We start from the raw sequence: 25,861 nt of genomic DNA, 5'->3' as shown, positions 1-25,861 counted from the left end.
AAGCGATCGTCATCGATCAAGCACGGCGTTCGACCTCTGGCGGTCGCATAGCGAATCATAGCGGACACTCTTCCGGGGACAAAAACTCGCGTTTATTCTTGCCCGGCGTGGTTCCTCGAGTCAGTCTCGTTCGGTCCGTGGTCGTGTGGCGTAGCACGGTCGGGTACCTGTCTGCGTTGGCGCGTTGATGCCATTTGGGTCGTTGTCGCGCTGGTGCTCGTACCTGGGACACGTCGAGACCCCTTTTTGGAAAACGGATCTTGCCGCGAGAGCTCTATCCGTTGGCCAACCAGCGTACAGGCGGCGTTCGCTAAGGGATGAAGTAACGTCGCACGAGACAGGATCGATCGTACCCACGTTGCTTTCGTTTTCACTCCGCCGCACGTGCGCAGACCATAGGTACGTACGCGCGTTCCCAAATTTACGAGTCGAAATCCATTATTAGACAATTAGACACCGTCTGGCACTATTTCAAGGCGCCTAGTCGAATCGCGTTCCCGATTTTCATTGGAAAACAAACGAGAGACGCTACGCCGATTCGGATCGACTCTCCGTGTCCGTGCACGCGTTACACGTGTGCACGTAAACGTACACGAATTCGACTCGGGACCAACGTCCGCCTGTCCAGACGATCGCGACTCGGACAATCGATCCGAAGATCGAATTTCGGGTTTTACGAGCGCGAGCTTGGCGCGCGCCGTGCCGAGCTTTTTAACGGAAGAACGAAACGTTCGCGTTGGAAATATTTTGAGAACGACGCGTAATAATGATGCGCGGAGGTTTAGCGATTATATTTTAGTATTCCGACTTTGTCTCTGCGACGCGTCGTTGCGTCGGTTTCATTGATAAAAAGCACAGCGGACCGCGTACTCGCGTCTTCGAACAACCGGAATACCACCGTTGCGTCCTCGTGTAGTCCACGACTTCGATCTACGTATTTTTTTCGTGCCTTCTTCCGAATCTCAACGATCGCGTGGGTATTTTAAGGATTCGCTTCACGCGTGGCCAACCTTCTGCGTTGGAGCGTTCCCGTGTCCCGTTCCAACCTACACCTACTACACCGTTAAACCCCTCGTCGTTCACGCTGGTGCACATGGTGCATCGACAACGTCGAAAAGTTCTATTATAAAAATACGAAAGAACAGGGGAAACTTTTTTTTATGCTACAAAAATTTTGCACATTCTAATCAACGCTAATCCTACCACGGTAAAAATGACCGATTCTTTGTTTTACGATACTATAAACTTTGGAGACCTCATCGTGAAAAATCATCGAGCAAATTATATCATTAAACAAAAATTATATTATTAATCATTATATTAACAAGTCTCATAATTAAAACTTTACAAAATCCAAGAGAATTCTATCTTTTCACTCTTACGAGTCGATGCACGCTAATCGTCGTTACAGGTCGGTTGATTTAGCGTTAATAACATTTTTTACGGAAAAATTTCTGTATCCACGGAAGAGTTGTACCATGAGAAAAAAAGAAGTTAAAAAATGATTTCGTACGAAGAAATATTATTACGTGTATTACGGAATGTCGATATTAATTGTTAATGTAGTGTGTAATGGTAGACGCGTTTTTTTATCTCGGTGGCCACAACGGTTTCAAGAGGGGAGCAGAGACGATTTTCGAGACAAGATAGCGCGCGATTCCATAGAAATTCAACTTGCTCGACTCGCGAGTGAAATCGCTAATATTCCTATAGCTTACTTTTACGATCCACCGTCTTCGAAAAATCTTTCTAACCTAACTTCCAAATTTTTCAAACGGTTTACCTTCGTTTTTTCCTCGGAATGTACGATTCTCGAACCTATCCAACAACCAACTAGATGGACGGTTAAATTAAAATAACGGTTGCACAAAAATATATAATATATATTGTAACGACCGAACTGGAAAATATATTATATATCATAATATATTATTATAATATATGTATAATATATTATTATAATATATGTATAATATATTATTATAATATATGTATAATATATTATTATAATATATGTATAATATATTGTCCAGTTCGGTCGTTACAACGAAACACGATCGAGTACATTGTATAAATATTCAAATTAACGGTAATCTCGTAGGCCGATACTCTTATCGAAAACGCGTTACAAACATACACGGTATATACGTCACCTTGAAAACGATAGAAGTCGCTTGAAGTTGCGTTCGCGACGCGACAGGCTTGTCGAGCGTACCGTAGTCGGCAAATTTGTTAACCTAAAAACGAATTTCCGTGACTACTTTGCGCAAGTGTTCACGGTTTACTCGGTCGGTTCGAACGCGGGAATACCGCGTCGTGGTCGTAGACGACGATGTCGCTGCGAGAAACGAGGATATCTCCGGGATTTCCTGCGAGATGTAATAACACCGTGTGTACGCTGAACGCGAATCGTACACGAGACATCCGAGGTGCGTGTTTCGTCAGAAAAGTCAGTCACGCCGCCGCTCGAGCACGTGGAGCGCCAAGTTTGTGTGTGGTCGCGACTTGTATGGCTCGCGACGATCGTTGGTTCGCGCGCGCGTACCATCGGATGATGCAACTTAACATCGATATTTCGGACCCGCGCATTCGAACCGTGTTCGTTTCGCGGTGGCTAGACTCGCGTCGAACGCGTCCGTGGAGATCGGCGATAAGATTCGCTCGTAAAACTTTGAAAACGGATCGGCATCGTATCAGCAGTTATATTAGGTCTACCGAAAAGTTCTGTCCGATAGTGTCACTTCGAGTTTCAATCCATATGCACATGTTGATTTGAGACACATACGACTATCTCTCTTTATCATTGCATTTACACACACGTACTCTCCTAAATAAACTGAAAGAAAGATGTCTCGTGTCATTATTAAGCGAGACGCGATCGTGAAAACACGGCTACCGATGATAATGCCAGACCACATGCTGCTTTGGCGACTCGTCAGAAAATCGCAGAGCTAGGCTGGCAAATTCTGTCGCATCCACCGTACTCCCCAGACCCAGCACCCTCCGATTATCACTTGTTTCTCTCTTTGCAAAACTTTTAACAGGAAAAAAATTTCAAAACTGAAGCTGAGGTCAACCAAACACAAGTCGAGTTCTTCGCTTCTAAAAATAAATCATTTTTTAAAAATGGCATTTACAAGTTGCCATCGCGCTGGCAAGAAGTCATAAGTAACGATGGAAAGTATATTCTACAATAAATATTATTAAATCTATGAAAATTGTGTTATATTTCAATTCAAAAACGGACAGAACTTTCCGGTAGACCTAATATTAGGTTGGAAACTATGAAACGGACGTTTTCGTTTATAGTCCGTGTTCGGCTGCGACTGCGTTCATCGTAATGCGCGTTCGATATTTTTATTTATAAATTTTCAAGGTATTCTTCTTACTCGTTTCGTAAAATTTTTCTCGCTATTTTTTGTTTGGTTTTTCTCCGAAACCAGATGGAAACGAAACGCGATTTACATCATTCAACGGCCGTTTCATAGTTTCCAACCTAATACATCATTTATAACGCGTACTGTGTATACGCATAGATGTTCAGCTTTTATTCGTACAACACGCGCCATTATGACTAACGATGTACGCGTTGTACGCAAGAGACAAAGTTGCAGCGTAGAGAGCGAAGAGCGACTACATAACCTGTTCGATGTTGCCTCGGCCGCTCTCGCGGCTACGCATAGGGGTGAATAATAAACAACCTTCTCTCGGGGACTACGCAATGTCAAATTCAAAATAGCCGGGTTAATTATATTTGTACTTGTTGACGATTCGTTTAACCCTTTACAGGCGGAACGGTAACAGGGATCGAAATTATCTTCAGTGGACTTCTTTTTAATTCGACGATCGCGAAGATATTTATCGTATCGTTTCAAAATCATAGTTGGCAACTCGAATCGTTTCGGCCTGTATCTCTAGCCAATAACCGAGTTTATGGCAACTCCTTCCATTTTTCGACAACCAATACGACTGTCGGGAAACATTGAACGACCGAGCAAAAGTTGTTTACACAAAGATCTTATCGATCTTTCTGGCACACCCTGTACACGTATCTTCGTTCGTTGCACCGCGCGACGACACGGAACACAGAAATCGATTTCCTTGTAATTACGAATTCAGCTTGTTCTCCTCCGAATAACAGCGCGAGCGTGTAGCATGTTCGCGCGTCTCCACCGTTGTGGTTTTCAACAAGTTTTTGAAACACGCTCGGGAAGGGCAACACCCGAATTAGCGAATTCCTGCGGTAAGCTTCCGAATGCTGTGTTCGAAAGTTTTCCGTTCTCGTATTATCGGTCGGCCCATCGAAGGAGGAAAGTCGGCAAAGGTTAAACGGAAGCAAGTTGCAGCGCGATAAATTGCATCGTACGATCGACGTTAACGGATGAACCGAATGTTTAACAATATGCCGTCCGCAGATCTTAGATATGATGAAGATCTTAGATGATGATCTTAGATATGAAAAAGAAACTTTAGCCTCGGACAAAAATTAATCTATAGTTTACTTAGGACTGAGATTCGAAAATATCAGATTACGTTGCCGCCGGTTCCGTCAACGCGCACCGACGGTCATGTAAACTGTACATCAAAGATACCGCCATATACCATCGCCGGTGTTGTTAGAACACATCGTGCTCTGACTGTTAGAGCGATCCCAGTACCGCGTATACAATGTAAGACGGCGATGAATGACCGTCTTCAATCGGTGATGAAGACCACACCAAAAAGGGTATATGGGTGTCCCAAAAATGTCTCGCAATCCGAAAGTGGCGGGTTCCTCGGGTCTTTCGAAGCAACTTTTTCCTTTACAACGAGATATTAGCGAAAAACAGTGACCAATGAGAGGCGAGCTCGAGGCGACCGAGCCAATGAGCGGAACTGGACTTCGTGCGCTGGGCCGCCTCGCGTCAGCCGTACTCGATTCTTATTGGTCACTGCTTTTCGTTAATAACTCGTTAACGGTGCCTCGGAGAACATTTTTGTAAAGGAAGAAGCTGCTTCGAATGATCCGAGGAACCCGACACCCTGTATAAGCAGACGATTTTCAGTCGCCGCTCTCTCAGTTGAATTTGGTCGCTCAGTCATTTCGTACATATACCTTCTCTCAAATAAAAGTAAAAATAAAACTTCTAAGAAAAAGAATTAATATCATATTCATTTGAGAAATAATCCAGCCCATAATCCTAATACCGGCGTAATAGCATGGAAATTTTAGATTTAAACAAAATTTCGAAGACGGCGGTAATATAAATTCTTAAAATTAAGATGAGTCATCCAAGAATTTTCGTATTCGATTCTTAGTTGAATAAGCACGATGCATTTTTTTCAAAATTCCACTACCGACCGTCGCTGGAAAAAAATACAGGCCAGGAAGAATAGCGATAAAATTGATCGAAGTACATCTCTAATTTGCCTCGTTCCAACAGGACGCAAGTATAGGCCGGTTTGTGTCCAATTTAGCGGCGATACCAAATTAGGGAACGCTTCTTGGAACCAAAGCAGCCGGTCTGGATCCAGTTTAGAGGCGACTCGGTGGGGATAGAACCCGGAATTGGCGGGTCACATAACTATAATCGGCGTATTTGAAACGTTCGAACACGGTCGAATTTGAACTTTCACCGCGAAGAGGGAACTTCGGTGACACGAGACTTCCGTCGAATTCGCGATGAACGCGAAAGTAAACATTCCATTGGGACTTCCCAGGTCGGGAAATACCCAAACCGGTTGAAGCACGCTGGTAGCAGACGACAGTAACGACGACGACGACGATGACGATAATAACGACGACGACACCGGCACTCGCCAAAGAATCTCCCAGCGCCAGCGCCAGCGCCATGAATAATTTCATTGACCTTGCACATTCGCTCAGCTTTATCCCACGTAACCGTAGCTAAATCGACTTTCTTTATTACGTATTCGCATAACGGAATCACTTGTGCGTGGAATTGCCCCGCTCCGCGCGGTACAGTAATGTCTCTCCAATCGACGCTTCGATTGTCCAGAAAAATGGACAATTTGGGAAGAGGAGATACGATTATCCGAGCCTCGCGGTTCGCTTTTAGAGTTTCGAAGTGTCAACAACTGTAAAAAACGAGCTACAAGGCTCGGTTCCAATTCGCTTTCAATTTAATCACCGTTCCATGTTTCGCTTATACATTATTTTATAAGTTGCTACACATATAATACGCGTACGTTTATAAGTAACTTAATACTTGTTCGAGGATTCTAGAAGTAAAATGTGTACAGTGCATCGTCTGTATCGTGTAAACGTAATTTCAAAATTACGTTAATATGTAACTATATAATAATAATAATAATAATAATAATAATAATAATATATAATATATTATAATATAATAATAATATAATATATATATATATATATATAATTATATATAATATAATAATAATAATATATAACTATATAACTGTATAATATATAACCGAAACGCGTAACTAAAATCCAGAATCGAAAAACAACGGTTATAATTTGATCGATATAATATCGGTTCTCAAGAATCGAAACCGAAATCGATAAAGTCGATCCAAAGTATATAAAGTATCTCCTCTTTCGAAATTGTGTATTTTTGTGTTACAAGCTGAAGGAAAATTCGGGAGAATATTACTGTATTTATTTTGTAATACGTACAGTAATGTCTCTCTAATCGACGCTCGGATTGTCCACAAAAGTGGGCAATTTTTGGAAGCGAAGATACGATTATTCGAGCCTTGTGGTTTATCATTATAGTCACAAATTGACAACAACTATAAAAAGCGAGTTGCAAGGCTCGAATAATGGTATCTCCCCTCTTCCCAAATTGTCCACTTTTGTGGACAATCCGAGCGTCAATAAGAGAGACATTACTGTATATGACGCGACAAGTCGTTAGCCCGGAAGGTAGCCGTAATTGTTATTCGAGCATGATCGAATTAAACGTCCGACGCGTATCGTAGAAACTTTTATGCGTATCGCCGGAATAACGGTGATTTTTTTTTCGAAATGAATATTTCATAATGTGTTTCAGCGACGCGTTTCTTTCATCGGTTTCGCAGGCCGCGCATCGGCGCCTCTAATGTACAACGTTACGTAATTATTTAGCAGGAAACTTATTTAACCAGTCTTTGGACACGTTTCCTATTCGACGCGCGATGCAATTCTCTTATTTATTGTACACACTCTATTGTCGTACTCGCGTCGATTGCAATCGACTCGAAACCTTAGATCTACATACAATGTTTCATCGGATATGCAAACGATTCGAACATATTCAAATGTACTCGGAACAACTTCGAGAGTCGGTTCGCGATTATTGCTTAGAGATCGTTAATTTCTTTTTTTAATCCATTTGGAACGAATTCGATCGCGCGCAATTAACGTTTGCGATACAAGTTTTTTCCAGCAATGGCAGTCGACCGTGCAAACGAACCTTGACATCTACGCGTGTGGCAACGAACTAGGAAACTTACCCGAGGTGACCCAGATCGGGAACGTGTTTAGCAACATCGATCAAACCTCGATGCAGGTGGTTGAAGCGTTTCATCGCGCGTAGGCGTATCGATAGGGCACACGGAGTACGCGCGAACGGAACGCCGACAGGGAAAAAAAATCAGAACAAGATGAAATTTTCAAGCGTGAAACGCGAGCGGTGAACGCTTTATCGCTGCACCGACAGTATGCACCGTGTCTACACGTATTTGTCGCAGGCTGGAATTCTTTTTTGATCAACGGACGATTTACAGTCTGATATTAACCCTCGGCGCTCCACGTGTTTCTCGAGTACTACCTACCGGCAACTCCGGCACATTTTTGGAGCAAAGCGCCCGAGATAAAGGAAGTCTTATTTTGATTTTTGATACGGAAATTGTTGGATACGGAATTATCGAAACAAAAGTATCTTTTGCGCGAGTTTGCCGGAATTTTTGTATCGTTGATCTTCGTTGGAATCGGCTCGATTAATAATTAAATTAAATTAAAAATTAGTAAATATTCTTCGGACTTTCTAAAACAAAGTTGAACAGCGGTTTTTCTGAAAAATATCGCTACCAGCAACTCCGGCACATTTTTGGTGCAAAGCGGCCGTGATAAAGGAAGTCTTATTTCGAGTGGAAAAGATTACCGGTCCTTGCGAAAGCGTTCGATTTTATTCGTTTTTCGTTGTCAAGTATAAAAATGGACAAAAAATGTTTTAATCGTAATGGTATCTACTTAACATTGCGCGAGGTCTGTGCATCGACGTCGTGAATCGTGGCCGAAATTTCCAAGCAGCAAATGCATCCTCGTCGAAATAGATAAATTTGCTATTAACGATATTCTTCGCGATTCTTAAATACATTTTGCTACAAATCGTCAAGTATAAAAATGGGCAAAAAAATGTTTTAATTGTAATGGTGAGCACGTTTTCGCTACGAGTAACAATCGTCAACGTCGACGAAAACATAGCATCTTCGGTGTAATCGTTTTAAAAAAGCATTGGGCTCCGCAACAGAGCCTTCGGATTTACGGAACGAATGACGGATGTCCCCAAATCGGAGCCAACGGAGCGCTTAAGGGTTAAAATATCCGAACGTTCGATTACGGCTACAACTGAAAATAACCTTAACACTTAGATCTCCCCGTTTTAAATTCAATCGGTTAACGACCGAATGGATTATTAATAAAAAATTAAAAACGATTGCTCAATTTGATTAAGATTTGCAAGAGGTACGAATGCTGAAGAAGTAATCGATGCCATATAAGTTTGCTTCATAATTTTTGTTTAATCGAATGAAATATGTATTTTAATTTTATGAAAATTTTTTAGCTTGATAAAAGACGTTGATAAGGACGACGGAATTGTTTGTTGATATACATATATCGACTATACGTACTCGTATACGTAGAACCTAGGATGTGCCCAGTCATTCGCATTAGTCACGGAGTCACCGGCTCGAGAATAGTTGCCAATTCATTGTATCTATCAATGTTCTACAGCCTACGGGTTGCATTTCTGGATTGTTGAGCGTAGTTGTGAAACGGCGATGACACAGACTACACAGACGATACGTAGAACAACTGGTCTGAAAAAAGCTACTACTCTCGTAACCGCGTGTCATCCAATGAATTCGCGATTGCGAGAACGTTTCTTACCGCGAAACGAAATTGCAAGAAGTTGCACATTGCCGCCGAGCTTTTCTTTTTAATTCGAAATGTACTTCTTCGCACCGGTAATTATTTGTTTCGCTGGTTCGCGCGTTGCGCAAGATCGTATCGGCAGCGAATTCGTAAATCACGCGTTCGCACGTTTTTTTTGTAGATACGAAAATTGACACGTGTTCTCAATTACACGCCAATTTCGATAGATAATGGTAGATCATGCTCGCCGGCTGACAACTCGTCGCCACCTTTCACCGGACGGTTTCGCGTTTCGCAAAAATCCGTAACGACGGTGATTTTCAAATTTTTTTCCAGATAATTCCAAGGTACGGATTTCAGGTAAATCGCCAAGCTTCTTGTTGATTGATTCTCTTGGTGGAATTCCGCGATGAGCGTCGATGGAACTCTCTGCGAAAGGTGAAGGGGATGCTGCGCAAACAACGGCAACGTCGGGCAACGCGTTGTCGATAAGAGCGGTTTTTGGGGCGAAAAAAAAACAGAGTTGCAACGATAGCAATTTCCGTCGAATGGAAATGTGTCGGAATCTCGTCGCGTTAATTATCGCGCGCGATAATTGAACGCTCTGTTGCCCAATATTTTGACAATTTTATTCGGTCAAGATTTGCCAACGGCTTTCTACGGGGACAAGACGAATCGGATATAAAGTTATCCGTTATTTGTCATCCGTCGTCGTTTATTCGCGAAACGATCGCAACTGCGGAATTATGTACAATTTGCTTTCTCGAAAATTCGATGGTGACACGTTGATGGTTATCGGGACGGCAAAGTTAACCGTAGTTAGGGAAAGGTTAAATATGAAAGTTGAACGACCTAATTTCTAACGTAACACTCGACCCGGTAATTGTCGCCCTAACGAGGATAGATTAAAGATTAATTAATTCTAATGCGAATTACGAGAATCGTTCGCGCGATCGCCTCGTCTTCTCTAATTCACGGTGGACAGTGTAGGCGAAAACGCTGTTCGTACACCGGCGAAAACAGAGTACAGTAATGTCCCCTTATTGACGCTTAAATTGCGCACAAAAATGGACAATTTGGGAAGAGGAGATACGATTAATTTGAGTCTTCTGCCTCGTTTTATAGTTACGAATTATCAACAACTATAAAAACGAGATTTAAGGCTCGAATAATCGTATCTCCTCTTCCCAAATTGTCCAATTTCATGCACAATCTGAGCGTCAATTAGAGAGACATTACTATACAGGGTGTCCCAAAAATGTCTCGTAATCCGGAAATGGTGGGTTCCCCGGATCATTTGAAGCAGCTTCTTCCTTTACAAAAATGTTCTCCGAGGCACCGTTAACGAGTTATTAACGAAAAACAGTGGCCAATAAGAATCGAGTACGGCTGACGCGAGGCGGCCCAGCCAGCCAGCGCACGAAGCCCAGTTCCGCTTATTGGCTCGGTCGCCTCGCGCCAGCCGAGCTCGCCTGTCATTGGTCACTGTTTTTCGTCAATAACTCGTTAACGGTGTCTCGGAGAAAATTTTTGTAAAGGAAAAAGTTGCTTCGAATGATCTGAGAAACCCGCCACTTTCGGATTGCGAAACATTTTTGGGACACCCCGTATATATTCCTTTCAATTAACAATCCTCCTTTCGCCTAATGCTGAAACTACGAATCACTTGGATCGAGCCGCGAATTAAGTTCGTAAGCGAAATAAAAATTGTCCGTGTTAAATTGCAACGCGGCTGCACGTTGCGCGTTGCACAGCCGTTCTCGTATTACAGAAAAACGCGAAAAAACATACTGTGCTATTCGAAGGGCGTTTTCTCTTCGGAGAACCGGCGGGAGTCGCCGACGAATAAGAGCGCGGCGCACGCTTTTTCCACGACGTGTCTCGACTCTCGAAAGTTTAAAAAGAAAAATCCTAATTGTAGGTTTCCCGCGTTTCTGCTAATAAAACGTCAAATCGAAAGCGCGCGACATTTATCCGTGGATCGAGACCACCCGGCGGCTTGCCGTTCCGCGAACAAAAAATGTGGAGCAGTCTTGCGATTTAACCGAGAACAAACGCTGCAATTACACGCAGATATTTTCTAGTTAGAGAGGAGAAGCAGGTGCGATATCGCCGTTTGAAACCCGTGCGCGCGTGCACACGCGTCGGCCGTGGCGGGTGACGGACAGACTGGTTTGAAACGTGCTCGAATGCCAATAAATTATCACTGCGGTTGTTTTATCTTCGCGTGCGCGACATCAGCTTGCTTGCGCAAACTATCGTAGTCGTAACATCGTTCGAGTACGATGTCTCGTGATTCGAACGCGACCGCCCGCGACATATACGTATACATATTTTTGTTCCAAAGATGTCTCGCAATCCGGAAATGGCGGGTTCCTCGGGTCATTCGAAGCAACTTCTTCCTTTACAAAAATGTTCTCCGAGGCACCGTTAACGAGTTATTAACGAAAAGCAGTGACCAATAAGAATCTAGTACGGCTGACGCGAGGCGGCCCAGCCAACCAGCGCACGAAGCCCAGTTCCGCTTATTGGCTCGGTCGCCTCGCGCTAGCCGAGCTCGCCTGTCATTGGTCACTGTTTTTCGTCAATAACTCGTTAACGGTGTCTCGGAGAAAATTTTTGTAAAGGAAAAAGTTGCTTCGAATGACCCGAGGAACCCGTCACTTTCGGATTGCGAGACATTTTTGAGACACCCTGTCCATATTAGGGTGTCCCATAAGTTCTTTCCTTTTTTCTGATGCGAAACGATTAGTTGTTCACGATATTTGTTGTTCAAGATCGATTTATCGAGTTATATATGAACCCCGTTCTGCTCTATTACCCTCTTCCATCTTTCAGGGTGCCTCATTATGCCGTCTTTGAGGCTTATTTGCAAAATATATTGATCGAGGTTCGTTTCGTCCGCTTTCGATTGAAAGGTTTCTTCCGTCTCCCATTCCCTGCGGAAAAGTATTTTTCTGCAAAAAGCAACGAGTATTTGAAAGCAATTTCGTTTCTGTCGGACTCGGACTTTATCTGATACGATTTAAAACAATGCGGAAATTCGCACCTGACTTACATAGATAAAAAAAAAATCAACGAAATTGACGATGAAACGGAGAAGATAAGCAAAGTCGATTCGATGGATCGATGGAATATCCGGCTTCGATTATGCAAACGATTATCGGTGTTCGTCCCGATGAAAAAGCATTACGATGGATCGAGATTAAACGTCCGAACGATTTGGTCGGTATCGCGGCGACCCGAGAATCGAGTAGTTTGTAAGCACAAATGGAGAATTTGGGCAAAGGGGAGAATACGACTATTCGAGCCTCGCGGTTCGGTTTTGTAGTCGCCGATATAATATAATTAGCGACAATAAGGGGGACCAGACCATTAATTCATCGATACACGTGTCACGAATTCTGCGCAAATAAGTATGTACACGTACGCACGTAAGACAATTTTAAACTTGTAAATTATTAAGTCGGATTATGATAAATAACTTTCGTCGTGGGTATCGCAGAATTATTGTCGAGTAGTAACCGATAAAAATAACTGGACTAACAGTAGGTGGTCGAGAATTCGCCGTTTCTTAATTATCGAGTATATAGTTTGCAGCAACATAAAATCCCAGAAACAAATTCAGAAACTAACTTCGATTCTACCGAATATATCATACGTATAGTTGAGAATAGTTACGACATCGGTTCCAATTCGCTTTCAATTTGATCACCGTTCCATGTTTCGCTTATACATTATTTTATAAGTTGCTACACATATAATACGCATACGTTTGTAAATAACTTAATACTTGTGCATAAATGTTTGGGGATTCTAGAAGTAAAATGTGTACACACAGTGCATCGTCTGTATCGTGTAAACGTAATTTCGAAATTACGTTAAATTCGAAATATAACCGAAACGCGTAACTAAAATCCAGAATCGAAAAACAACGGTTATAGTTTAATCGATATAATATCGGTTCTCAAGAATCGAAACCGAAATCGATAAAGTATCCAAAGTATACAGGGTGTCCCAAAATGTCTCGCAATCCGGAAATGGCGGGTTCCTCGGGTCATTCGAAGCAACTTCTTCCTTTACAAAAATGTTCTCCGAGGCACCGTTAACGAGTTATCAACGAAAAACAGTGATCAATGAGAGGCGAGCTCGGCTGGCGCGAGGCGACCGAGCCAATGAGCGGAACTGGGCTTCGCGCGCTGGTTGGTTGGGCCGCCTCGCGTCAGCCGTACTCGATTCTTATTGGTCACTGTTTTTCGTTAATAACTCGTTAACGGTGCCTCGGAGAACATTTTTGTAAAGGAAGAAGTTGCTTCGAATGACCCGAGGAACCCGCCATTTCCGGATTACGAGACATTTTTGGGACACCCTGTATAAAGTATTTCCTCTTCCGAAATTGTGCATTTTTGTGATACAAGCTGAAGGAAAATTCAGGAGAATTTACCCTATTTATTATGTAATACGTACAGCAATGTCTCTCCAATTGACGCGCTCGGATCGTCCAGAAAAATGGACAATTTAAGAAGATAAGACACGATTATTCGATCCTTGCGGTTCATTTTTATAGCTATAAATTGTCGACAACTATAAAAACGAGCTGCAAGGTTCGAATAATCGTGTCTTCTATTCCCAGATTGTCCATTTTTTTTTGCACAATCTGTGCGTCAATTAGGGAGACATGTATAAAGAGAAGTTAACGCATCGTATACCATAGAGCACTATCGTAAGCACGAGCGATCGCAACGGACTTTTGGACCGCATTTAAAATTTCTGGCTATCGGCGAGAAGATGCTGCTCGAACGGAGCACGTAAAAAGTATCGACCGTCGCTGTAACAGTAAAAAGCTGATAATCTGAGATAACGCGAAGCATCGCGCGTCACGCATCACCCGGTCGTTTATTTTTAGGCTCGGCACGCGTGCCGTGCGATTGCCAACCGTGTTCTATATTTTTCAGGACAATGTCCGAAGTTACGTCAGAAATGATCGATGAATGCCAGTCTAACGATGGCTCCTTTTTCTCTCTCTCTCTCTCTCTCTCTCTCTCTCTCTCTCTCTCCGATTACCGTCTCTCGTTTTCTCTCTGTGATCCCGCGGATTGCCCTCCCCAAGAACCGCCGTCGCTTTAACGACCTTCGACGATCTCTGTATCAACGAACAACGAACTATCTACCGTAGAAAATGTATTTATAAATTCGTATTCGTACCGATTTAACGATTTTTGCAAGACGATGGCGTGCGCGAATTTCCGAAACACGAGGAAACGCCTTCTATAGCATAAAATTGTGCAGTTTCCGAAAGAAACATTTTACAAATATTCGGCGTCATCGATTTCTTGAATTTCTGCGCCTCGAGCAACATTTTCGCAAGAATTTATCCATATTCGCATCCGCTGACGCCGGATCGTCCGGCTAATACGGGAAATAATAATTGGAAACCAGACCGAAACGCGTGTCTATTTCTAAGTTGAACCATCTGCGACATACGCGGTATATTCGAGAGGTATTTCCTTATGTTGGCCAAATTTCACGATGAGTCATCGAAATCCACGATATCTGCTAATTATAACCGTAGAAAGTCGGCAAGCTGGTAGGCTGAAACAATACGCGTCGTTGTAAACGATCGATCCGAGATCTTGGCGTGCGAGATCAAAGACCTAGATTCGCGTATTTATTCGCTGCGATCCGTGATAAAGGCGTATCGAAAACAAAAAATAGCTCGTTCGCGAGCCATTGATCGCGCGTGAAAGGCGACGAAAGACGCGCACCGATTATATGGTTGACGATAATAATCCTCTTTGTCCTCTGTCGGGAACGCGCGTCGAATACGCGCGGATCGGCGAACAAAGAATCGCGGATCCGTGTTACCGGTACAGTTTTTACGATTACAAGCAGAGACGGAGACTCTCAAAAGACGCGCCTTTTGACGCCTAAGACACAGCTGGAACGACACTTGTTCTCTTAAAGATAGATTTAAGTGCATCCAATTGTAAGATCGGATCTCCAAGATCTCCTAAGAATCGCGTTTCTGAAATCATTCTGTATTGTCAATGATAATAAACTGCGACATCCGTAACGCAAAATTGATTTTCGAGAGAGAGATACGCCGGTTATATTTTTCAAGTAAATTCTCGCCAATTGTTTCTCAGCTTTTAAACGAAAGCGAAGAATTTGAGAAGAGGAGATACGATTATTCGATTATTATAGTCGCCGCCGATAGTCGACAACTGCAAAAACGTGCCACGATGTTCGAATAATCGTGCATCTCCTCTTCCCAAATTGTCCATTTTTGTGCGCAATCTGAGCGTCGATTAGAGAGACATTACTGTAAAAATTATGAAACAATCGAGTCTCTTCGCGCTTCCCGTATAATATGAATTGACCGACGGCGATCTTCGCCGTCGTTCTCGGCTAATAGCGATCGAGTGCCGCGGCAGTGGGGCAGCTAAATAAATGTGGGAGTGGGGGGACTATAAGCGCAAAGGCGCTTTCTTGTCGCGCGAGGACTATACGTTGTTCCGCGTACAGTAATGTCTCCCTTACCGACGCTCGGATTGTCCACTAAATTGGATAATTTGGGAAGAGGAGATACGATTATTCGAGCCTTGCGGCTCGCTTTTATAATTGTGGACAATTTATAACTATGAAAATAAACAGCAAGGCTCGAATAATCGTATCTCTTCCCAAATTATCCATTTTAGTGGACAATCCCTGTGCATCGGTAAGGGAGACATTACTGTACATGTTGAAGCAATATCGATGGGAATGCGTAATCGGATAAATGAGCATAATCGCGCCAACTATGTTCCTTTTAATAAGAGTTCGCACGTCGACATTCTAAAACTATGGAAAGGCAGAACGCGTCCCGAAGCGATACATATTAAATAAATGTAATGCCTACTTCGCTTCGAAAAAGCGAAACATCGTCTATGAATGAACGAGCGTGTAATGCGAAACGTGCAACTTTCTTATCGCCCCTCCCACTCCCTCGGAAAAGCGTGACTCCCTACGATAGCTTTATTTGTATCGCAAACACCAAAAGATTATGAGAGATACGATTAACCGATGCCGGTTAACTTGATCTTCGGATTGCTGCCGTAATTCTAACGGAAGTAGAATTCTTAGCATTTCATAATAATTGAAGAAGATTTCCAGCTCTTCCTGCTGTGTCTGTAGCTCGAACGGCAACAAACGCGTCTCGCTCGTTTCTCGGTGGAAAACTTTCCAGCACGAGTTATCTTTGGGTACGCGACAATGGCTACGCCCACGCAGGCCCGAGTTCGCTGAGTACCCAATTTAAATTTCAATGTCCTTTTGTAACGCCGTTGTAAAAACGTCGGCGATCGTAGATTACGAGAAGAAAAAACTTGTTTGGTCAGGAAAACGTGTTCGGTCGAGAACGATGACGTTATCGGTGATATAATCGCGGCGGACAAAATACGGACAAAATCTGCAAAACCGAAACTTCTGGTTGAAAAAGAAACTTTAGCCTCGGACAAATTTAATCTATAGTTTACTCAGGACTGAGATTCGAAAATATCAGATTACATTTCCGCCGGTTCCGTCAACGCGCACCGATGGTGATGTAAACTGTATATTATACAGGGTGTCCCGAAAATGTCTCGTAATCCGGAAATGGCGGGTTCCTCGGATCATTCGAAGCAACTTCTTCCTTTACAAAAATGTTCTCCGAGGCACCGTTAACGAGTTATTAACGAAAAACAGTGACCAATAAGAATCGAGTACGGCTGACGCGAGGCGGCCCAGCCAACCAGCGCGCGAAGACCAGTTCCACTCATCGGTTCGGTCGCCTCGCGCCAGCCGAGCTCGCCTCTCATTGGTCACTGTTTTTCGTTGATAACTTGTTAACGGTGCCTCGGAGAACATTTTTGTAAAGGAAAAAGTTGCTTCGAATGACTCGAGGAACCCGCCACTTTCGGATTGCGAGATATTTTTGGAATACCCTGCAGATACAGTAATGTCTCCCTAGTTGACGCTGAGATTGTTCAGGAAAATGGACAATTTGGGAAGAGGAGATACAATTGTTCGAGCTTTCCAGCTCGTTTTTATAACTGCAAACAATTTATAACTATAAAAATAAACCGCAAGGCTCGAATAATCGTATCTCCTCTTCCCAAATTGTCCATTTTTGTGGACAATCTGGGCGTCGATTAGAGAGACATTACTGTGTAATGAATTCGGTACAGGAGTTCGAATTCGAACGTATTTATATGTATTTTCTGAAAACAACGTAGCAGATCGCGCGTTTTGTTGGTTCTTGAAATTTCTCTCGGTTCGGAACGAATAGATTTCGAATCGAATCTGTTAGATTAGGAATACGTATTTCTTGTTTATTTATATACCCGATTGCCGACGTCTGGCAATCGATTGTATCTTGTATCGCGGTCTAGAGATTCTAGATCTAGACACTCTGAACGGATCAACGATAATGGTAAAAGCGACCGGCGTCTAATTTGCCTCGACGGCGTTCGCCGGCAATCGGCAATCGCGTACAGCCGATTAAATTGAAAAATTTCCGCGCTTTTATTCAATCTCGTCGAGCGACCAATATTTGTTTCGCCGAGAGAAGCTGCTTCGAAAGATTACCGTTATCGTTAATTTTATGGTTCCATAAAGTATCGAGTAATTAGCCGATAAACACTGTAATTGTCCCGAGAACATTATTTTCTCACGTGTCGTCGTTGTCCCTCGAAAAATAATGTATGCACGCGTGTATTTTAATTGTCGATCTTCTGATTACAGTTGATTCGTCTCGGCTGCCAAAAGCGCTACGCAAGCACAAAAATGGTATGTATTCGAGCAGCTTTGTAGACGATTTTTAGTAAAAAGATAAATAGTAAATTATATAATATAAATATATTATTATTAATAATAATAAATATTAACATAATTATATATTATATATAATAATAATATATTATATAATATAATAATAAATGGTAATTTATTGGTTTTGTTTTTATCGCAGGAAAACAATAAATCGCCAACGGAGATGGACACCTTCCTGCCTCAGGACGGGTCCGTCATGAAAGACGGCGTGTTTTCGTCCAAGTAAGGCGCTCGACGATGTTATTCTTGCAGCATCGGTTTAAGAAGTAGTCAAAAATTCGCGTTTACTTTTGACCTATTGTCGGCAAGATCGAGCGAACTCATCGGGCATCGCTTATCCTCCTCAAAGGTCACCACCTGGGCGCTTTCGCGACAACGAACGATCAGAAAAACACCGAATTCGTTTTATTCGTTTCATTCTATGATAAATGGAAAAACAAACAATCGCTCTGCTTGCTTCGTTCTCCTCCGTTAACAGATTATATTATCGTTCGTGCAACCGCGCATCGTTAACAATAACGTACGTCACCGTTACACGTTTTGTAATTGTTTTCTTTTCTTTGCAGATATAAAGTACAAGTAGCTCCGAGAGGAGATCTGGAGAGCGCCGCGCAAGGAGAGGGCAAAACATTTGATCCGTTCACCGAAAGAAGAATCGATAACCCGACAACGTGAGTGTCCGGTTACGATGCGACGATTAATGAAACGAAAATTTAATAGTATAGTCCATCGGACGCCAGGTACAGCAACGGCTTCGAATATGTACTATGTTGGCACGTGTCTCCGTATTCCCCGTGTAAATACAGTGTAATGTCTCTCTAATCGACGCTCAGAGTGTCCATAAAAATGGACAATTCGGGAAGAAAAGATAACAATTATTCGAGCCTTTTGGCTTGTTTTTATAGTTATTGGCAATCGGTAACTATAAAAACGAGCCAAAAATGGACAATTCGGGAAGAGGAGACGCGATTGTTCAAGCCTTTTGGCTCGTTTTTATAGTTACCGATTGCCAATAACTATAAAAACGAACCAAAAGGCTTGAACGCACAGTTTTTTTTTTAAAAAACCGGCCAAAAAATCAATTTTTGTTAATGTAAAAAAACACAATTTAGAACATTGTCTTGGCAAAAAAATTTAAAAAAAATACATCAATCAAAATAATCAAAATTTTTATTTTAATTTTGGATATATTAATATAATATATATTATAAAAGCTATATTTTATTCTTGAATAAATAATCGTTATAGCTTACAGTCCCATATAAATGATAAATATCAATAGAACGATTTTTTTTCTTTGCTTCCACATTGTTATTTTCAATTCTCGATTATATTCGAGTGTGAAATAATTATAGCAGCAAAAAATACAACGCCGCTCGAATTATCTCGAGTGTGTTCGAAGTTTGGCCTGTTTAGCGCGCTCGAAATAACTCGAGCGTACGAGTTAAGGGATTAAAAAACATTCGCACGAATATTTTTACCGTCTTGTATTCCACGCGCATGTACACTCGGTTTTCTCGCAAAATGCGACAAATCCGCGGTCTAATTATCGGCGATAGAATTGTTTATACATTTATTATGCGTATTCTCTCCGGTTGTAACTGAAATTGCGCCATTCGATTGGCAAACAACGCGCGCGTGTATCTGTTGTTCAACGTCGACGATCGAACGATTAGCAAAATGTGTACTTTGTAAAGTAACGCGCGAATCGAATACGGTTCAAAGTCTTTATTATTCGGTTGTTCGGATTGTATTGGTGAAAAAAAAAGTTGTCGGTTATTCTGTCGACGAGCAAAGATATTCGTGTTCTCGTAATTTCCGAGCGACAGCCGTCAATTATATACAGCTTCGTCTTGTTTTCCAGGGACTGTGACACGTTAACGCATTTATTGAAGGCCTCGCTCGGCACTGGTATCCTATCTATGCCGATAGCTTTCAAGCATGCTGGTCTCCTTGTCGGTGTCTTCGCTACGATCTTGGTGGCATTTGTTTGCACACACTGCGCGTACATTTTGGTAAACAACAATTGCAACGTATACTTCTAGATCGCGGATATCGCCGCGTATACCGTCTTTTTATCTCTCTTGGAAAATAGACCCAAGGACATTTTTTATTCGTGTACGGATCCGCGGTCTATCAACCAGATAGCTGTGGCGCCTCCTTTTTAGAACGCTTACCTATACGTGTCGCGAGAACTAAGCGACGACGAGTATACTCGTCGAACACAGAATATATATATATTAGCACTTTGCACGTCGAACACCGATATCGTGATTCTTTTCTAATCTTATTTTTATAACAATGTAAACACCTTCGTGCAGGATTCGCTTGAAAATATTCTAAACGTCTTGAAATTTGAGAATATGTTCTTGTTTTCGCTAAAATTACAATTTAAATAGCCAATGGTCGCTACTTTTTACGCACGACGAGTAGTACTCGTCACGGCACAAAATACGGTAATGTCTCCCTACCTGACGCTTAGATTGTGCAGAAAAATGGACAATTTGGGAACTGGAAATACGATTATTCCGGCTTTGCACCATATTTTTATAATCGTTGACAATCGGTAAATATAATAATATAATATAAATAATATATAATATAATAATAATAATATATATTATATTATTATATTATATTTTATATATATTTATATAATAAATATAAATATAATACAATATAAAAACAAGTCGCAAGGCTCCTCTTCCCAAATCCGTCCATTTTTGTGGACAATATGAGCGTCAATTAGGGAGACATTACTGTACTGTCACTTCTCTGACGAGAGAGAGAGAGAGAGAGAGAGAGAGAGAGAGAGAGAGAGAGAGAGAGAGAGAGCGAGACTCGCCAAACACAGCTAACTGGTTAAGATACCGACGACGTTGCTGCTGCTACTGCGGTATTGTAAATTGTAAATGAAATCGATCGTGTTTCAGATAAAATGCGCGCACTTCCTTTATCACAAAACGCGTCGATCGGAAATGAGCTTCGCGGACGTGGCGGAAGTAGCGTTTTCCACGGGACCAGAATGGGGAAGGAGGTTTTCGAAGCCAGTTAGGTAAGATGTAACACGGTTGCTTACACAGGTGGCATTTGGTAGTAATGTTCATTAGTTCTTGCCGTTGGTGTACAAATCACTCGCGGCCGCAAGATATGGCAAGATCAAATAGATCGTTACACAACGTTGTCAGCATAAGGACGATTATGTAACACCTCGGCGGTTTTGCTGTCCACAGGTATCTAATTCAAATTAGTTTATTCGCAACGTACTTTGGCACCTGCAGCGTGTACACAGTGATAGTTGCAGCGAACTTTAATCAAATCATCGAGCACTATGCGGATGTGGCCGAGGGCGAATTTAGTATAAGATTAACGGCCGCCTGTCTGCTGATCCCCATGATATTGCTCAGTTGGATACCGAACCTGAAGTACCTCGCGCCTGTCTCCATGATAGCCAATATATTTATGGGAACAGGTTTGGGAATTACGTTTTATTACTTGGTATGGGATCTTCCGCCTTTGACGTCGGTACCGTTGATGGCACCTATCGCCGGGTTCCCGCAATTCTTCAGTATAACCGTCTTCGCCATGGAAGCGATAGGTACATTGAATTCAACGTTTGTTTCATCGACCTTCGAGGACCAAGGAGACTGATACCGGAATACCGCGCTGTTTCAGGTGTTGTAATGCCGTTGGAGAACAACATGAAAACACCGCAGCACTTTGTCGGAATCTGCGGTGTTCTCAATAAGGGAATGTCCGGGGTTACTCTTATATACATTCTGTTGGGATTTCTGGGCTATGCGAGATACCAGGAAAACACTTTGGACAGCATCACGCTGAACTTGCCCACGGAAGAAATGTAAGTTATTGCGTACCGACGGTGAAAGAAAGAAGAAGGTTTCAAAAAAACCTACGAAGAATCTTTTACTTGTATGGTGGTACTTTAATGGTACTTTATAAACATGTTGATCGATATGTTAATTTCCAGACCGGCGCAGGTTGTAAAGATCTTGATAGCCCTGGCTGTTTATTGTACGTTCGGTCTTCAATTTTACGTGTGCCTCGATATCGCATGGAATGGTATCAAAGACAGATTCCAGAAGAAACCAGTCCTGGCCAATTACGTTTTGAGAACAGTTATGGTCGCGGGAGCAGGTACTTTTTAATCGATGCTACGCATATTAACGCTATGCCGTCCGAAGTTATTGGATACGATTCTTTTGTTTGACGCCGGCATAATAGCTTGGAGATTTTAGATTTTAAAAACAATTTCGAAGACGACGGTAATCTGAATTCCTAAAATTAAGATATGTCATCCAAGAATTTTCATACTTGATTCTTAGTTAAATAAGCACGATGCTGTAGTTAGTTTGCTGCCTTTTAACACCCAAGAAATATAGTTCAAATGTTATTTCAGTTCTTTCAAATGGCACCAAAGTGGTATACCACCGGCGTACAACAGATAGTTTTTGCTTGGCACCAGCCTGGTGCCACCGGGCGGCATAGTGTTAAGATTACGCGACGGACACTTTGATCGGTTATCGAATAGAAACTATTGTGTTGCCTGCTATACAGGGTGTCCCAAAGATGTCTCGCAATCCGAAAGTGGCGGGTTCCTCGGGTCATTCGAAACAACTTTTTCCTTTACAAAAATTTTCTCCGAGGCACCGTTAACGAGTTATCAACGAAAAACAGTGACCAATGAGAGGCGAGCTCGGCTAGCGCGAGGCGACCGAGCCAATGAGCGGAACTGGGCTTCGCGCGCTGGTTGACTGGGCCGCCGTGCGTCGGCCGTACTCGATTCTTATTGGTCACTGTTTTTCGTTAATAACTCGTTAACGGTGACTCGGAGAAAATTTTTGTAAAGGAAGAATTTGCCTCAAATTATCCGCGGAACTCGCCATTTCCGGATTACGAGACATTTCTGGGATACCCTGTATAGTTATTCGATAGCGTAGTGTAGCGTAATTGATATTGATAATGATAATGGAACAAATTGCATTATGTTACAGTTCTATTGGCTGTAATCGTGCCGACTATCGGGCCCTTCATCGGATTGATCGGTGCATTTTGCTTTTCTATACTGGGACTCCTGATACCGGTGTTCATAGAAACTGTAACGTACTGGGACGTTGGTTTTGGTCCAGGAAATTGGGTGGCATTGAAGAACATCGTCATATGCATCATCGGTTTCATGGCACTAGTGTTTGGATCTCGTAGCGCGCTGATAGATATCGTAAATTTGTACAGTTAAAAGTGGGTGTCCGTAGTACGATTTGTACATATTCCAAATGCTCCAAACGATAAACGTTTGAAGATACACTTACAAGATTCGTAGGAACTAAATTTCTGATATTTTTAAGTAGACAATCACGAATGATGCGTATCATTTGCAATAACTTATTTTCCAAAAGCACCTTGGCGATGAGAAATTGTATCAGAAATTTACTTGCTACTCATGTGCCTATAAGTGAGTGCTCCGATAAGATACAAAGAAACTATTTCGTTACAAAGATTGCTTCGGTTGCTATGCAAAGACGAGCCAACACACCGATGTTCGGTGTACTCTAAACACGATTCGAAATATGCCTCCACGCCTAAATTTCTAAAATTATATCATGGGAGAATAAAATTATGTAATTACGATCGGTATACTGAGTAGGTGATGCATTTCCGAATGCTAGTAATCGTCACGTTTACAATGTTCATTCGATAGGAGGCATATACAGACTGAGAAAACCATTGGCAGTATTCGAGTTGTAAAGAAATACGTTGCAACAGAGAATTGTTAATATTTAAAAAAAAAAACTGGAAGATTAAGAATTTGTATTATTTATGGTAATTCGTTCGATTTTAACGTATAGTACTCTTTTTTTTTTATATATAACTGAAGTCTCAACCGCGTTCAAAATGATTAAAAACGTACGTATATGTACGGTTCCTTTAATTTAGAAAATACCTAATCGTCTCGCGATATAGAACACGTTTTTTAATTCAACAACATAAATTTGTTAGGAAAAAATTTAAAAGTCTATACATCATTTGTAAGAAAAAAAAACAAAAATCTTTCGTACACACGATTCTAAATGTACAGTTTCCGTTCCGTGACTTAGACATACGATAGGCATACGGTGTATAAAATATTTCACGCTTCTATGTTGCATTTACTATGAAACGTAAAAAAGGAATGTTTTATCGTAGCAATGTTTTTTGCTTGGAGACTTTTGTAAACGAATCAACTTTTTATATAACTGTTGAAAATTTTTACACATTCATGGTAAAATGATAATCGAGATGCAACAAATACAGTTATAAAATACATTTTACAATAGATTTTGCGTATTTATTTTTCCTGCTTATTACATATAGAATGGAAGGAATGCCATGGTAGTTTACAAAATAGTAACATATACTGCCTATATTCTAACGCCATTTATGCAACACATACGAATCGATGCGCTTCATTTTTATCGTCCACCACAATTATCGTTTAACTAATTTATACAGTTATATACAACATATGCATTAATGTACAAGATGTAGAGTATGGGGATGAATATTGAGAACGTCGTCTATTTTTCCAATGGTGCATAATTCAAAAGTTTCTCAATCAAATCGACGTGTCCGAGGAGCATTCTGCGGCAGCAGTATCTCTTCAATCCTAGTGCATCGAGTGCATCTCTGCAATGCATAAATAAGCACATTTACATGGTAACGATATACACTTTTCCAACAAACATGTTACAAGGTATTATTACTTATAGATCAACAAAAATATAATTTGCTATTGCCACACATTTTAGGCGTTCGATATACATAGGTTTGTTTATCTCGTGGGTTCTACGAAGTCTCGAAAGTAAGGTTAGAATGTTATCGACAGATAAACTAGTCTATAAATGATGAGAAATTATTTATTTACATATCGATAAAATGTAATAATTACCCCTCTGTGTATTCGGCCTGCAGCAGACCAAGATAAGCTTCCCATTTGTTGCCAATCACTTTTCCGCAAGTAAAACAACGCACCGGTATAATCATGCTTATAAATTGGTTTGAACTGTGCTTCAAACTGTGTTCTCTCTTTTGTCACCAGACGGATATACATTCAATAATGGGTTCTACTCCTGCGGACAACCAGGCCGCAGCATGATCCGTTAGCGAGAGTGAATATAGAAATTTTCTTCGCTCCGATTTTCTTCGCTAACGAATCGCTGCTGAGACAAGATCCATTGCGGATTGGATGCGCGGAATTGGTTTAAAAAAAGAGCGGGAAACGATCGAGAGAGACAGAACGAAACCAGCTAGAGCTCTGTGCGGAAGTGTTTCACGGGAGCGAAACACCGACGAAAACTTACCACGTCTCGCTTTATCGTGATCTCGATCTCGCCCTTTTCGTGCGTCCGTTTGCCTGGTGCTCCATCTGAAACACTTGGCGCAATATTCGATTCGTACTTTTCACCCCGTAGGAACACGGGCGCCTATGCGCTTGAGCACTCGAGCATGCGAAGCGAGATCGAGGGCTAATCTTGCCGTGAAGATTGACCGCGAAATAGAAGAATGCGCTCGGGATTTCGTTGTCTCGAGGCGGGGATGCGACTGATAGACTTCGGAAAAGCCCTTTTTACAGATCGTATCGCAGAAGCCGAAAATCGAGTAATTCTCGATATCGGGGCAATGGTCTGGCCTTGAAAATCCCCTCAAAAGAATTATTTATTCGTATCCTTACGATATTAAACTTTAAACGATTATTATTTCTTAACAATGCAAGTTACGATATTCTTACGAAAGGGAATGTATATACAGTGACTCGCATTAATATTATTAGAAATATTATTTTTACTGTTTACGATAGTCCGAATATTTTTGTGACGTTGAATTTTGTCGCAGTCTTGTTTATCGCTTATT

General features: G+C 41.7%; 2 protein-coding genes across 2 annotated transcripts; one reads left to right on the top strand and one right to left on the bottom strand.

The window, feature by feature from the left end:
- The first annotated feature begins 134 nt into the window (after positions 1-134).
- path (solute carrier family 36 member pathetic) lies at positions 135-24,287 on the top strand. Its single transcript, XM_033472450.2, has 10 exons — positions 135-399; positions 17,870-17,914; positions 18,096-18,178; positions 18,523-18,627; positions 19,821-19,971; positions 20,890-21,011; positions 21,190-21,554; positions 21,632-21,815; positions 21,945-22,111; positions 22,969-24,287. The coding sequence occupies exons 2-10, from the start codon at positions 17,912-17,914 to the stop codon at positions 23,208-23,210; spliced, it is 1,422 nt and encodes a 473-aa protein (XP_033328341.1). The 5' UTR covers positions 135-399; positions 17,870-17,911; the 3' UTR covers positions 23,211-24,287.
- Positions 24,274-25,360, bottom strand: Rpb10 (DNA-directed RNA polymerases I, II, and III subunit Rpb10). The gene is made up of 2 exons (XM_033472453.2): positions 24,900-25,360; positions 24,274-24,637 (listed from the first exon to the last, which is right to left on the bottom strand). Exons 1-2 carry the CDS (start codon positions 24,992-24,994, stop codon positions 24,529-24,531), a joined length of 204 nt encoding a protein of 67 aa, XP_033328344.1. The 5' UTR covers positions 24,995-25,360; the 3' UTR covers positions 24,274-24,528.
- Positions 25,361-25,861: the final 501 nt, after the last annotated feature.

Source organism: Megalopta genalis, chromosome 1 (genome assembly GCF_051020955.1).
Source record: "Megalopta genalis isolate 19385.01 chromosome 1, iyMegGena1_principal, whole genome shotgun sequence".
Classification (NCBI taxonomy): domain Eukaryota; kingdom Metazoa; phylum Arthropoda; class Insecta; order Hymenoptera; family Halictidae; genus Megalopta; species Megalopta genalis.
Note: the sequence above shows the minus strand (reverse complement) of the source record. Positions and strands in the feature narration are given on the sequence as shown.